General features: G+C 43.7%; 1 protein-coding gene across 1 annotated transcript in view; it reads left to right on the forward strand.

Annotated features, from left to right (window-relative positions):
- Window positions 1–15,001, forward strand: part of LOC105492824 (potassium voltage-gated channel subfamily Q member 3) — a 363,808-nt gene that overhangs the window by 337,803 nt on the left and 11,004 nt on the right. Inside the window, exons 10-14 of the mRNA XM_011760082.3 lie at window positions 5,387–5,589; window positions 6,565–6,667; window positions 8,761–8,892; window positions 12,171–12,269; window positions 14,619–14,703. Coding sequence (XP_011758384.2) covers window positions 5,387–5,589; window positions 6,565–6,667; window positions 8,761–8,892; window positions 12,171–12,269; window positions 14,619–14,703 — 622 coding nt within the window. The remainder of the gene's footprint in view (window positions 1–5,386; window positions 5,590–6,564; window positions 6,668–8,760; window positions 8,893–12,170; window positions 12,270–14,618; window positions 14,704–15,001) is intronic.

The raw sequence follows: 15,001 nt of genomic DNA on the forward strand, positions 1-15,001 counted from the left end.
GGCACCTGTAATCCCAGCAACTCAGGAGGCTGAGGCAGGAGAATCGCTTGAACCCGGGAGGCAGAGGTTGTAGTCAGCAAGATGGCACCACTGCATTCCAGTCTGGATGACAGAGTGAGACCTTGTTTAAAAAAAAAAAAAGTACAGGTCTATAGTATTTGGTATATTCACATTGTTATGAAACCAATCTCCAGAACATTTTACTTTGCAGAACTAAAACTTTGTTCCTATTAAACAATGCTCCCCTTTTGCATGCCCCCAGGCCCTGGAAACCACCATTCTACTTTCTGTTTGTATGAGCTTGACCACACTTGATATCCCATATAAGTGGAATCACATAGTATTTGTCTTTTCATGAAGGGCTTATTTCACTTAGCATAATGTCCTCAAAGTTTATTCATGTTGCAACATGTGTCAGGATTTCTTTCCATTTTAATACCAAATGGTATCCCGTTGTATGTCCATTAATTTTTTGTATCTACTTATCCACTGATGGACAACATTTGGGTTACTTCCACCTTTTGACTGTTGTTAATAATGCCGCAATGGACAGGTATGTGTTTTTTAAAATGCAAACTTCATATACTTTATCCTCAAACATCTTTGTAGGACCCGGGTACATTTAGAACACAAAGGAAACTCCTATTTTCTATTTCTGTTTAAATTTTATTTTGTTTCTTAAGTCTCTGACTTATCTGAACTCTGATCTCATCTGGTGCCACTCTGCCTCTCACTTAGAATATTTTGGCCACATGCCCTCCCTTTGGTGCCGCAGTCCAGTCCTCATGCCCCTTGCACCCACATGCAGTTCTTCTGCCTAGAGAGTTCTTGCCTCCTTTCTTTGAAATCCAGCTTCTGACCCTTCAGATCTCAGCTTCTGTGTCTGGACCATCATCATCTTAATCCTTGATTAATAATCCTGAAATTGGTTTCCTAATTCATCTTCCTATCCACTCAAGATGCCTTCCCGAGCCACCCTACCTGTCAACCTCCCGTTGCTCTTCATTACTGCATTCTCTTGGTCTCCTTGTCAGATTTCTAGCAATGAATGTGTCTGTTTACTTATTATATGACTTCTTGACTTTATCATAAGCTCACTAGAGACTGAAAACCACGTTGGTTTTAATCACCAATGTATGTTCAACAAGTTACCTTGAGCCTGGGATTTACAAAGTGTGGAACACATTTTTGTTGAATGAATAAATATTAGCTTCGTTTCATAGATGAAATTGAATCTGAGTTAATGACTTTCCTAAGTGAAATATAAACCACAAGTAGAGATTTGAACTCAGTTCTCTTACTCTAAAGTCCACTCTCTTTCCACTATACAGCAGTCCCTCTCTCAGCTGAGGTTAGATGCATTTTGTTAATCAGAAGATTGAATGTTTTATTACTTCCTTCATTCATTCAACATTGTAATAATACTTTTAGTGCTGGCAACATGCCAGACACTGTGCTAGATCCTGTATATACAAGTTGAACATGGTAGTTTCTGGTCCAAAAGCTTACCTTTCAGTTTTTCAACCTCAGCACTATTGATATTTGCTACAGATAATTCTTTTTTGGGAATTTCCCGTGCATTGCAGGATGTTTAACAGCATCTCTGGCTTCTCACCACTAGATGGCAATAGTACTTCTCATTATTGTATCACCAAGTATCTCCAGGCATGGCCAAATGTGCCCTGGCAGGGGGATCAAAATCACCCCCAGTTGAGAACCACTGATGTAGTAGGGGAGTCCCTATTGAGTCAAATGTTTCCCTGCAGTGGCCGAGTGCCATGGATGAGAAAAGCCTGAAGTGGACTAGGGGCACGGAGAATGGATGTCTAATGGATCCCAGTAGCCACTGCACTGAAAGTCCAGATGTGGGGCTGAGGCTTGGACCATGTTTTAGATAAAAATAAGAGTCATTTAGATGAAAAAAGGGGATGAAGGTTTTCCCAGGTCGAGTTCACAGCACATGCAAAACACAGAATGTGAAGAAACTACACGGAGTTGAACATGGCTGGAGTTCCCTGTGCTGATACCTGAAGGAGGAGCCCAGGACAAGAGCCGCATTGTCCAGGGTAGAACAACCTTGATTTTACTTTGCCATGCCCAGTCCATCTATTTGCAGTTTTTACAATTTGTATTTGGAAGTTGTTTGCCTGCACTTATCATGTCAAGAGCCCTAGCTTTTGAAGAAAATCTGATGTCAGCTCTGGGGAAGGCTTTTCTTGCAAGATCTTCAGTGCCCTCCTAGAACAACACCTTAATTATGCACTGGAAATCCATACAATGTAGAACAGAGATGGGTTTTGAGTTTCAGCGGTGAACTTTGCCTTGCATTTGATTATCCTTTGGGGTCTTGGATTTCAGGCAACACAATTAAGAAGTAAGCTGATCATCCACTTTGCTGGAGGAAGAATTCCATAAGCCTCTTAGGTGCAATGGCTGTGAGTGATTCTGAGCCAAGACTTCTGACTTTGTTCCATGCATCTGGATTCCTAACACCGTCTGAACTGTCATCTGTGACCAATGGGGTTTTAAGTGAACATGGCCAAAGCAATCCAGACTGTTTGAGGTTGCAGTGAAGCATTTAAATGCCTAACAAGCAAATCCTAAATCCCAGCACAGGGAGAACCAAGAAAATCCTCTGATTATCTTCCTTATATTCAACAATTATACTGAAACTTCAATTCAGGAAAAAGTGGCTGCTATTAATTTTGTCTTGCTTAGTTTATCTGGAATTAAGCTCCCCATATATTTGTCTCCTACGGAAGTAGAGTGCAATGACAATGTTGAACTTTTTAGACTAGCATTAAGAAGTACTGTAAAATAATATATAAATCTCTCAAACTCATTGCAGTTCATTTAAACAACAACAACAACAAAACCTTTATTTATGGCCCAGGGAATTGTATCCATCCTTTTCACACACATCGTCAGCCTTCTACTGCCTCTGTGGGAAAAGGATTACTTACCGAGTTAATAATGACAGCTAATATCTATTGAGCGCTTCCTGAATCTCAGTTGGCTGAGCACTGGACATGCATTACCTCATTTAACCTTTAAACATCTATGAAAAGCATGGGCTTATGGTCATCATTTTGCCCATGAGGAAGTTGGAGACCAGAAAGCATAAGTGATGTGTCCTAGGTCACACGGTTTGTCAGAATGCTTCCACCAGGCTGGTTTTGCCCATGATCTTAGTTGCTGTACTGAATATTCGGATGTTCTGAGCAGGGAAATGTACCGTGTTCAAAGATAGCCAGGCAGAGTCTTTGCCTAGCTAGCACTACATAGTTCAGTGGAGCAGGCAGGCATGGAAATGTACTGTCTCCATACAGTGCAGTGCCAGAAAGACTTCAATGTGTGTTCAGCTCAGTTCCTGCTTCGTTCACTATTTTTAGCCCACGAGTTCTGATATATTCTCTGTCCTATTAGTCATTTATCTAGTAGCAGCCAGGAAAGCAATTCCAAAAAATGTTGACTTCAGTTCAAGGAAGATGGAGCTGGCTGAGCATTGGCGTTTTTCTAAATTTATCCTGGGCTGGTTATTAATGGAGTTCCTCAATCAAACTTCTGGAACAGTGCTGGGTGAGAGAGAACAGATCCAGAGGAAGTCAGGAATAACAACTGCTCACTGCTCATTCATATACTCATTCATTCATTCACTGGTTTGTTTTTTCAGAGATTTCTTAATGCCTTCTGTATGCCGGACTGTAGGCAAGAAATGTTACATAAATTATCACGTGTAATACTCCCTAACCCTCTATGAAGCAGCTGTTGTTAGGCCCCCATGACAGACGAGGACCTGGTGTTCAGAAAGCACAGGGTGACTGTGTGGCAGGAGGAGTGTTCACTCCTCTTCCAGCAGCCACAACACCATGACCTCCACACTGTACCCAGCTTCAAAGGTAGCAGCAGCTTCTGGCAGGGGCACATGACTATCCTAACCAGACATGCTCTTTAGAAAACACAAAATTATCACAAACCCATGCAGAACTGATTGGATCACCCATATTCATTCACTGTCTCATTTATTTCACAAGTACACAAGTGAGTGCCTCCTGTGTGCCAAGCTCTGTGTGGGGTAAGGGAGCAGAAGCTGTTGCATTGAGTATACCACTGGGCGAAAACACACAATGTGGCGCTCTTTGGAAGGTACCACAAAAAAGGCTTTATCCTTTGTGCTCACTAGGGTAAGGGGGCAAAAACCGAGAAATGGAAGAAATTAACATGTATAGAGCACCCGCTGTGTGTCATACTCTATGCCAAATCCTGGACAAACATCATCTCATAGCAACCAGATAAAGCAGAGAATGCTTATCCCTACTTTACAGATGAGGTAACTGAGGCTCAAAAAGGTCATAGATCTACCCCAGGTCAGCCCAATGGGAAGGGTGGACTTGGGCTTAAGTCAAGGTGCAGCTGGATTTTTGCACCAGGGCAATTTTATATTGGCATTATTAACCATTTTCTTTGTACCAGGAACTCTTCTAGCAGTATCGTGAAGGCCATGGACCCCTTCTCAGAATAATTTTGAATCTATAAACAAAATACAATATACACTTACAAAAGAAGCTGATTATATGGATAAAGCATTACCAAAATCTTTAAAATTTTGAGATGTAGTCATATATGTGCATTTTTGTGATGAACCTGGTGGCAGATTGAATACCACCATAATCTTGAAGCCATCATGAGCATAAACAATACCTTGAAATAACAGGATATAAAATTATCTGTGATTTTTGTTGTGGACAGTCACAGGCATTTAGGATATTACTGGAGTTTGTTGCCCACATTCATAATGGAAAGAGATGCTAAATTTTAGTTAGAAGTTATAAACTAAAAATGTATTTTTCCCCATCCAAACTCATGGACTGCCAGATTCTATCCATAAGAGTCTGTTTGTGGACACCAAATTAAGAGTGCTGCTTTATGTCATTTGTGTTGTCAGGTTCTTTTCAAGGAGGAACACTTTGATAAGGATTTGTCTGTGTAAATCACTATCCGGGCACCATGGGATGATACACAGGAGAGGCCGGAAGTTATTGATACAGGAAATGGGCATGGGGAAAGACGAATCTCTGCAGCATACTAGGATGAGTTGGCAATTTATAGCCTGCATCTCATGTAAGCAGCATTTAAGCATATGAGAAAATTGACATGCAGAGAAGTTAAAACAAAACTCGCCCAGGGTATAAGGCTAGCAAGCTGTGGAGCTAGGATCTGAACCACGCCCTGTCCGATTCCAAGCTGCTGAGTCAGATTCAGCACTGTGAAATGCACGGTCCCCATTCCTCCTTGGAGGAGCATGTATGAGTCTTTATGGAGGGATGGGAAATTGTAAGAGCCTGCACTGAAGGAGGAAAATTGTTCACTTTTGCTTATTTTGTAGCCAAAAGCTGGGTCTCTTGGATCGGGTTCGCCTTTCTAATCCTCGTGGTAGCAATACTAAAGGAAAGCTATTTACCCCTCTGAATGTAGATGCCATAGAAGAAAGTCCTTCTAAAGAACCAAAGCCTGTTGGCTTAAACAATAAAGAGCGTTTCCGCACGGCCTTCCGCATGAAAGCCTACGCTTTCTGGCAGAGTTCTGAAGGTAATGAATGCCTTTTTATGTCCCTCCCTGTCTCCTCCACTTCTCCCTCCCCCAAGCCCACTTCCTTCCTCACCTCTCCCTCTCCCCACTTAAGAACCTTCGAGTCCACAAGGTAACTCTCTCCCTTCCCTCGCCAAGCCATCTTCTTGCTTCCCTTACTCCTCCTGTCCCTTGGGCGGAGGCATTGTGATGTATTCCCAGGAGTCTAGGGCTGGAGGCTCCCAAGTTAGGAGCCTGGAAGCCTGTCTCCTTAGTTTCTAAGGGTGTCCCCCACCCATCCCGCCCCGTGATTGAATTGTTATGGAAGTCAACTTGAAGGATGGGGTGGTGCCATGTGCCAAGCGATCTAGAGACCAGGGCATAGGAAGAGGTGGCAGAAGAGCGCCCTCTGGAGGCTGTAGGAGCCATGGCCTCATGTGCCTCTTTTACTTATGCAAAGGGAGGACAGGCAGAAAAGCCTGTGTCCTCAGTGTCTGAGCCCACCCAGGCCCTCAGTCCTCATTGCATCATTCAGTTCTCTCCAAGACCTCTGAGGTGTGTGTGGCTCAGACAGTGACCTCCCCAAGGTCACCAGGATAGAGACTGACAGAGCAAAAGCCCCAGCTGAGGCCTGTCTGGCTCCAAGGCCTGCACAGTGTGTGTCCTTTGCTGGCTTCTGTGTCCCTCGCTGGCTTCTGGCTCTGGGGGCCACTCTGGCACTGCAGAGCTCACTTCTCCTCCCTGCTAGCCTTGTCCTCCACCACCAGTCATGAGCTGCACACACTTCTGGCTTGGACTTCTGGATAATAGAATGAGGGTGCCAAGAAAGGCTGAGCAGCATCACAGCTTGAGAGTACTGTGGGGTCTCACAACGTGGAAACAAAGACTCTGGGGATGGACACATCCAGAGGCGTGGAAGGCTTTGACCAAACAATGGGGTCCCCAAGCCTTTTCCAGGGCTGTGGCCTGCCGTTGAAATGCGTGTCTTCCTCCCAGATGCCGGGACAGGCGACCCCACAGCAGAAGACAGGGGCTATGGGAATGACTTCCCCATTGAAGACATGATCCCTACCCTGAAGGCCGCCATCCGAGCCGTCAGGTAATGCCCCCTCGGCCCCACCGGTGCCCGTGTGCCTCCCCAGCTCCAGCTCAACTCCTACAGGATGGGGCTTATAAAATTCTCTTGCACTTTGGGAAGGGGGAAAATAAGCCCCTCCACTAACCCTGACTCAGGTCCTAGAAGTAAGTAAGTACTGTATGCTGCCCCAGGAAAAACGATCCGGACATGAGCGAATCATGTTGGGTGACTCTTGGGTGCCTGCCTTGTTATACACACGCCCCACAGCCCTCCCGACAGTATTTCCACCTCCTCTGTTCTGCTCTGGCGGTAACCACCATGTATTTTAAAGGGCGTCAGGGTGGAGGGTTTTCTTCCTGTAGAGGCTTCTTGCTCAAAATGTTTTTTCTTCTGCTTAACTTCATCCATATAGTTCTTTTTAATTAGTTCGCATTTTTAACAAGATAATAAATTATAGTTTTTTTGTCTGTATCAGCAGAGACCATGATCCATTCTAGCTATTTCTGTTTTGCTTTAAAATTCTGCAAGAAAATGAAAAAAGCATGCTACTACTTAAACTTTATCAGCATGTAAGCACCTCATAAAGGTAGCAGTGAATTCTAGAAACTAAGGTGACTTCTCCAACTCATCATGGTCTTTTCAGCAAGATTCTCATTCCAATAGCTAGGGAATCACAGTCGTGTTACAATGTGTAGACCTCAGCAAAGCCTTGGACGTGGATTTTCCTGACACCTTTATGTAGGATATGACAGAAATGCGGTTGTATGAAAACACAGCTATCTAGATTCCTCACTGGCTGAAAGCCTTTATTCAGAGAAAGCCAGTTAATGAACCTGTGTTGACCTGGAGGGCGATCTCTGCTGGGACACTGCATAGTCTGGTCTGTGCCCTCTTCTGCTCTTCTTTTAGCATTTTCACTGATGCCTTCATTCAGAGGTCATCAGACTTTTCTGGAAAGGGTCAGATAGTAAATGTTTTAGGCTTCATGGTCCATAGGTCTCTGCTACGAGTGTTCAGCTCTGTCATTGTAGCACAAAAGCAGCCAAAGACAGTGCATAAAGGAGTGGGTGTGGCTGAGTTCCAGTCAAACCTTACTATCAAAATCAGGCAGTGAGCCAGAGTTGACCTGTGAGCCTTAGTTTATAGATTCTCACCTGTATGGAACGATGTAAAGAGAAGGCTTATAAAATGGCACAAAGATGGGAAGGATGGCAAGCAAATTAGGTAGTACCATAATCAATATACCATAAATAATGTTTAGAGGCTAAAGCCATGAGCTATGGCAAACAAAATGAACTTTGAATGCACCGTTAAAATGACTTGCGCAAGCACCAGATAGAAGGGCCTGGGAAGGGCTGTGACCTCCTGACACTGACCTGTGATTAGGGGTTTGAATAAACTCTGTGATCAGCAGGAGTTAACTTCACGATGTGGCTCCCAAGGAACACTACCCATCAGGGGTGACTTGATTGCTTTCCAGGGAGGAACCAATAAAGGATGGACGTGAGGCTTTGATTTCATCTACCAGTTCTGGGCGCCCCACTTTATAAGGAACCTGAAAAAACTCAGGGAACAGAAACCAGCTTTTCTTTTCTAGGAGCTCCCAAGCAAAATAATTCAAGAGGCTCTTGAGGATGAGATACATCAGCTGTGCTCAAATAGAAAGCAGTGTGACAGTGATTCAGAGCACCAGCCTCGTCAGCACCCCATCTGGGTTTGAGGACCAGCTCAGCCCTCATCAGCTGTATGGCCCTGGGATGATGCTGAAGCTCTGAATCACAATCACATCTCCTATAAATGGATCTGTTATCAGGATTGTTCATAAAGCATTAAGCTCATGGTCTGGCATACAATGAATGCTCAATAAATGTTAGCTCTTATTAATACCATGATTTGCTTATTCTTCAAATAATTGAAGGGAATAATCCTGATGGAGATGTACTAACTCTGTGTGTTCCAAGGGGTAGAATCAGAACCAAACATTGGAAGTTCTTCCAGCAAGCTGTTTTCTCTTTGGTTCTTTTCTCCCCCTGCCTTGGATTTTGCTAGCCTTGTGGTATAGCTCCCTGCACTCTCCACCCGTGACGCACAAATGCCTCTACTTTGCCTTGCAGAATTCTACAATTCCGTCTCTATAAAAAAAAATTCAAGGAGACTTTGAGGCCTTACGACGTGAAGGATGTGATTGAGCAGTATTCTGCCGGGCATCTCGACATGCTTTCCAGGATAAAGTACCTTCAGACGAGGTGAGACAGTCACATCTGGAGGGACTGCGCTCCCCTCAAAGCCATATGACCCTTAGAATTTAAGGTGAAAGGTATTCAGAAATAATTCGAAATGCAGGGAGATATTTTAAGAAGAAAAATATCCACGAAGCCTTGTGGATGTCCAGGCCAACAAAGCACCAGATTGGACAGACTGTGAAAAAGCTGTATGACATTGCCATGGCCAAGGTCAGCACCCTGATCAGGCCTGTCAGAGAGGAGAAGACACACGTTTAAATGGCTTCTGACTGTGATGTTTTCGGTGTTGCCAACAAAACGGGATCATCTAAACCGAATTCGGCTGCCTAATTCTAAATATAATTCTTTACCATGTTAAAAAATGTTCATCGGGTATTACTTATAATAGTGAAAACTAAGGAAACAGCATCAATGCCCAACTAATAATTGCCATCATTTTTATGGAACTCCTCAGTATTCCACCTGCATGTTTATACTCCCTTATGAAAACACAAGGCATTGCATTAGAGTGCCATTTTTCCAATGTGGAAACTGAAGCTGATAGGACAGAGGACCTATCCAGGTAGCAGGGAGCAGAGCTGGGAATCAAACTAGCTCCAACTGATTAGAAAGTCTCTATTCTAACGCACCATATTTCCTTAATTATAAAACAATGGGTAAGGAGAGAATGGTACCTGCTCTCATTAAAATGTTATGCAGCCATTGGTTGGGTGCAGTGGCTCATGCCTATAATCCCAGCACTTTGGGAGGCCGAGGCAGGTGAATCCGTTGAAGTCAAGAGTTCCAGACCATTCTGACCAACATGGGGAAACCCCCTCTCTACTAAAAATACAAAAAGAATCCAGGCGTGGTGGAGCATGCCTGTAATCTCAGCTACTCGGGAGGCTGAGGCAGAAGAATCGCTTGAACCTGGGAGGCGGAGGTTGCAGTGAGCCAAGATTGCGCCACTGCACTCCAGCCTGGGCGACAGAGTGAGACTGCATCTCAAAAAAAAAAAAAGTTATGCAACCATAAAATAATATTTAGAAAAAGTATATAATGAGATTTTTTAATTATTTGATTTGTGGATATATATGCATGATATAATTACCAGTAATACATGCAGACATGTGTGTACACATACATATGCATATGTATATATTTATAGCTGCATATGTATGTTTATATATCATATATAATATGTCACAGAATAAATAGACTCTGCCTAGACCTTGTGATGATGTTTACTAATATATAGGTATGATTCTAAACACATGCACACATATGCTTATTCAGAAATACACAGGACATGCACACACTTTCCCATATTGCGGCCTGGAGAAAAGGAGTAGGACTTCCCCTGAGAGATTGCAGTAGCTGTACTGAGATGATGACTCCATATGTGACTTTTTTTTTTTTACTTTTAAAATGTATCAAATCTTTAATAAGTTGTAAAACTGCACATTTTTTAAAAACGGGCAGTTGTGATGTCAAGAGTCATGGAGTAACAGTCAGGAAACCAAACTCCTATTGCAGTTCACTCTGACTGTGTGATATTTCCAACGGACACATATCCTCTCTGGGCCTCAGCTTCCCTGTCCAAGTGATGTTGTCCCACTGGAGTGTCCTGCTAGAGAACAGGAACGTCACACCGACTGGGTTGGAAGTTAATGATGCTGTCACGTTGGAGGTGTGCTTCTCCATGGCCTTTTTTTTTTTTTTTTTTTTTTTTTTTGAGACGGAGTCTCACTCTGTCACCCAGGCTGGAGTGCAGTGGCACGATCTCAGCTCACTCCAACCTCTGTCTCCCGGGTTCAAGAGATTCTCCTGACTCAGCTTCCTGAGTAGCTGGGACTAGAGGCACATGGCACCACACCCCCTGATTTTTTATTTTTAGTAGATAGGGGGTTTCACCGTGCTGGCCAGGCTGGGCTTCCTAGCATAGTGGCAGGCACAGAGTCAGTCCTCACTACCTGCTGAATGAATAGATGTGTGAACAAATTCTGAGCCTAACATGCTGTTATTTATGCAACTATGGCTCTCTGAGAGACAAGGATGAAGCATGATGTCTAAGGCATGCCACACTCCAAAACTACCAGTCAATTTAAATAAGCATAGAGTGGACTATGACAGTGTCATAGTTTTTGCTACTTATTAAGCAAATGTGTTTCTAGTGTTTGTGGCTGGAGGGTGAACATCTGGATCTCTGATTGCATATCTCCAGTCGTGCTGACCTTACGGGGCAAGAGAGAAAGGAAGTGCCATCAGTGGAGAAGCAGCTGGGTTTCCAGGGAGGAGACAGAAGGAGCCATGGCTATTTCAGGGTTCACGGTCTTAATGGTCCTGGACCTGTGATAAGCCTTCAAGCCTGCTTTCCTTCCAGCCCTTGTCCCAACCGACAGCGTGATAGGCAACATTTCTTTCCTGTTGGTCCAGGCATAGAGAAGGAACCGATGACTCTCAGAATACTATGCAGCCATTAAAAAAGAACAAAATCCTATCTTTTGCAGGAACATGGTTGGAGCTGGAGGCTATTATCCTTAGCAAACTAACGCAGGAACAGAAAACCATATACTGCATGTTCTCACTGATAGGTGGTAGCTAAATGATAAGAACTTATGAACACAAAGAAGGAAACAACAGATGCTGGGGTCTTCTCGAGGGGGTAGGGTGGTAGGAGGGAGAGGAGCAGAAAAGACAATCCCCATGACACATGTTTACCTATGTAACAAACCTTTACCTGTACCCCCAAACCTAAAATAGAAGGTTTTTAAAAAGGAGCTGGTGCCTCATGCAGAAATAAAAGCAGAAGTGGAAGCTGGTGTTGGATCTATCTTTCTACTGGCCAGAGATGCCCACAGAGCAGCAGTGATGTGTGCAGCTGAATATGTAGCCTAGGCTTTGTCTGTAAAACTCCATAACTAGATGTTTTTGGAAGGGATAAAAGAACTGGAAGACAAGACAGGTTTGCAGCCCACCTATGACATTTCTTATAAAAAAAAATATAACAAGATGCAGCCCTCACCTCTCTCAGCGGTTTGTCTGCCTCCCTCTCCCCTGGGATAGAAAGATCCTTTCAGTATCACCAGATCAAAAACAAGAAGAAGAATATACCAAAGTTATAGGTTCTCTCTGACTCTTTCTTTCTCTCTGTGGCTAGTATGCACTCTCTCTTCCTCTCCTCTTCTCTTCTCTTATGTATTCCAAACCCATATCTCATTCCAGAGAGAATAGAATGATTTGGTTTACTGTCAAAACAAAGCTCTGTGTAATTTAATCCCCGCTCTGTTTGTTTCTTTCAGAATAGATATGATTTTCACTCCTGGACCTCCCTCCACGCCAAAACACAAGAAGTCGCAGAAAGGGTCAGCGTTCACCTTCCCATCCCAGCAGTCTCCCAGGTGGGGCCAGTGGACATGGACTGATGGGCCAGGGGTGCAAAGTTTGTAGAGCATCCCCACCCCCAAACCTCAGCTGGGGTCCTTTCTGTAGGTGCAGTTGTCACTCTGCTAAGTAAAATGAAGAAAGAGTTTGAAGCTTGTTTCAGTTGGTGGCCATTTGAAAGGTTTCTGTACAAAAATCTTCTCACTCCTCTTCCCAGACCATGTGGGTGATATTTCTTCCTACGACTTTTGAAAATGAAAATAGCCCCACCAGTTTCCCTGTTACAAAACAAGAGGAGACTTATGAACTTTATTGAAACAGGAAGAAAACTTCGCATTAGCAGAACCCACAGCATTCTCCATCCTGCATAATTATCTTTGAGTTGATCGATACCCCTCCCAGGACAAAGCCAGAGAAGTCACTCAGATATCAGCCCCCTGACAACATTGTAACACAGAGAGCCTTGTCCCTTAACAGAGCAGCTCTCCTCCTTCCAAAGCTTTAAAATTTTGAATAAGATTTTCTTTAGAAAATCCACTGCCTAAATTTATTTCTCTTTATTCCCAAACGTCTTCAAGGCAGGTAACACAATGAGTGAGGGAGTTAGGCTTAAGAAATATTATGAACCTTCCACTTATGAAAGAACCAAGAGGCCGGGCGTGGTGGCTTGCACCTGTAATCCCAGAACTTTGGGAGGCCAAGGCAGGTGAATCTCGAGGCCAGGAGATCGAGACCAGCCTGGCCAACATAGTGAAACCCGTCTCTACTAAAACTACAAAAATTAGCTGGGTGTGGTGGCACGTGCCTGTAATCTCAGCTACTCAGGAAGCTGAGGGAGGAGAATCGCTTGAACCAGGGAGTCGGAGGTTGCAGTGAGCTGAGATCACACCACTGCACTCCAGACTGGTGACACAGTGAGACTCTGTCTCTAAAAAAAAAAAAAAAAAGAATCAAGAGCATCAACATGATGATAGAAAGCATTTAATATTTAACCTCAGCCCTGGGGATAGAATAGGGAGTGATGGGACTGTGGGCACCTGGAGGACACATGCCCCATCTAAAGGAGGTAGGAATGAAGGCCCTCCATTCTTAACGGAATGAGGGTCCTACCTCCTTTTAGGAATGAGGGCCCTACCTTCTTTTAGGAATGCGGGTCCTCTGTTTCCAGAAAACAGAATATCCAGCTTTTACGTGAAATTCTCAATTTTTGAGATGGTTTACGTGTGTGTGTGTGTGTTTTGTTTGTTTGGTTTGTTTTTGTGAGACTCTGTCGCCCAGGCTGGAGTGCAATGGCGGGATCTCTGCTCATTGCAAGCTCCGCCTCCCAGGTTCATGCCATTCTCCTGCCTCAGCCTCCCGAGTAGTTGGGACTACAGGTGCCTGCCACCACACCCGGCTAATTTTTTGTATTTTTTAGTAGAGACAGGATTTCACTGTGTTAACCAGGATGGTCTCGATCTCTTGACCTCGTGATCCGCCCACCTCGGCCTCCCAAAGTGCTGGGATTACAGGCATGAGCCACCGCGCCCAGCCAGCTTACATGTTTTAGAACCCCGTGCAGGCCAAAGAAAACACTAGCCAGCTGGATTTAGCACAGGGGCCACCAGTTTTTGACATCTTTTTAAAATTTAAGGCTGCTCAGCCAAAGACTATCCTACTAAGCAGGATTTAGTAACCTATGAGAGAGATAAATCAACTATTGAGAAAGTGCCTAGCATAAATGGTTTCTGGCAAATAGCTAGACTCTCTGAAAGTTCTGATCTGTAAAAAACATAAAAATGTAGAAACTAACCAGAATTTAGTCAGATACTGTGGATAACCAAAAATCAAATTCAGCACATATTTCAATTCCATTCCTCGCCAGTGTCATCTTTTGCATCATGTTCAAGATTTGAGATTTTTCATTCTTATTAAAATTGGCCAGATGAAATATTTATACTCACTGTAAGTAATTTCAGGCATTAGATGACTCCATCTCCACCTGCACACACACAGTCAGAGTGAAAGTCTCAGATCTCAAATCTAAGACTGAAAGGCTAAGGAATTTAATTTAAAGGAACTAGATACTCTAGGTACTGTTAGGTGCTTTATCATCTTTAACACAAAGCAAAGCCTCCTTAATAGCAGCTTGATATTTAGCTTCAAATTTTCCTACAGCAGAGGTAAACATGAGATACCAGTGTTGAATGCAGAAAAACTCTGACTTTCCGACTCACATATGCCTCCAGAGTTGAATGGTGCTCTTATGCCACACAAGTGTGAGGGTGGGAGCAATGGCTCTGTTGGCCATGGGCTGCCTAGCCAAAATGACGTTGCATAGCAAAAATAGGTATAATGATCTTACAGAAGTGTTCGCTTCTTCTTAGGAATGAACCATATGTAGCCAGACCATCCACATCAGAAATTGAAGACCAAAGCATGATGGGGAAGTTTGTAAAAGTTGAAAGACAGGTGAGTGTTTTCTTCATCTCACCAAAAACCAGATCTGTAAAATTTATTTTCAAATACCCTTTCTTTCCTTCCTTCCTTCCTTCCCTCCTTCCTTCTTTCTTTCTTTCTTTTTCTTTCTTTCTCTCTCTTTTTTTTTTTAATGAAGTTTCACTCTGTTGCCCAGGCTGGAGTGCAATGGCATGATCTTGACTCACTGCAACCTTTGTCTCCCGGGTTCAAGCGATTCTCCTGCCTCAGCCTGCTGAGGAGTTGAGATTACAGGTGCCCGCCACCATGCCCCGCTAATTTTTGTTATTTT

The sequence above is a fragment of the Macaca nemestrina genome, chromosome 8 (genome assembly GCF_043159975.1).
Source record: "Macaca nemestrina isolate mMacNem1 chromosome 8, mMacNem.hap1, whole genome shotgun sequence".
Taxonomy (NCBI): domain Eukaryota; kingdom Metazoa; phylum Chordata; class Mammalia; order Primates; family Cercopithecidae; genus Macaca; species Macaca nemestrina.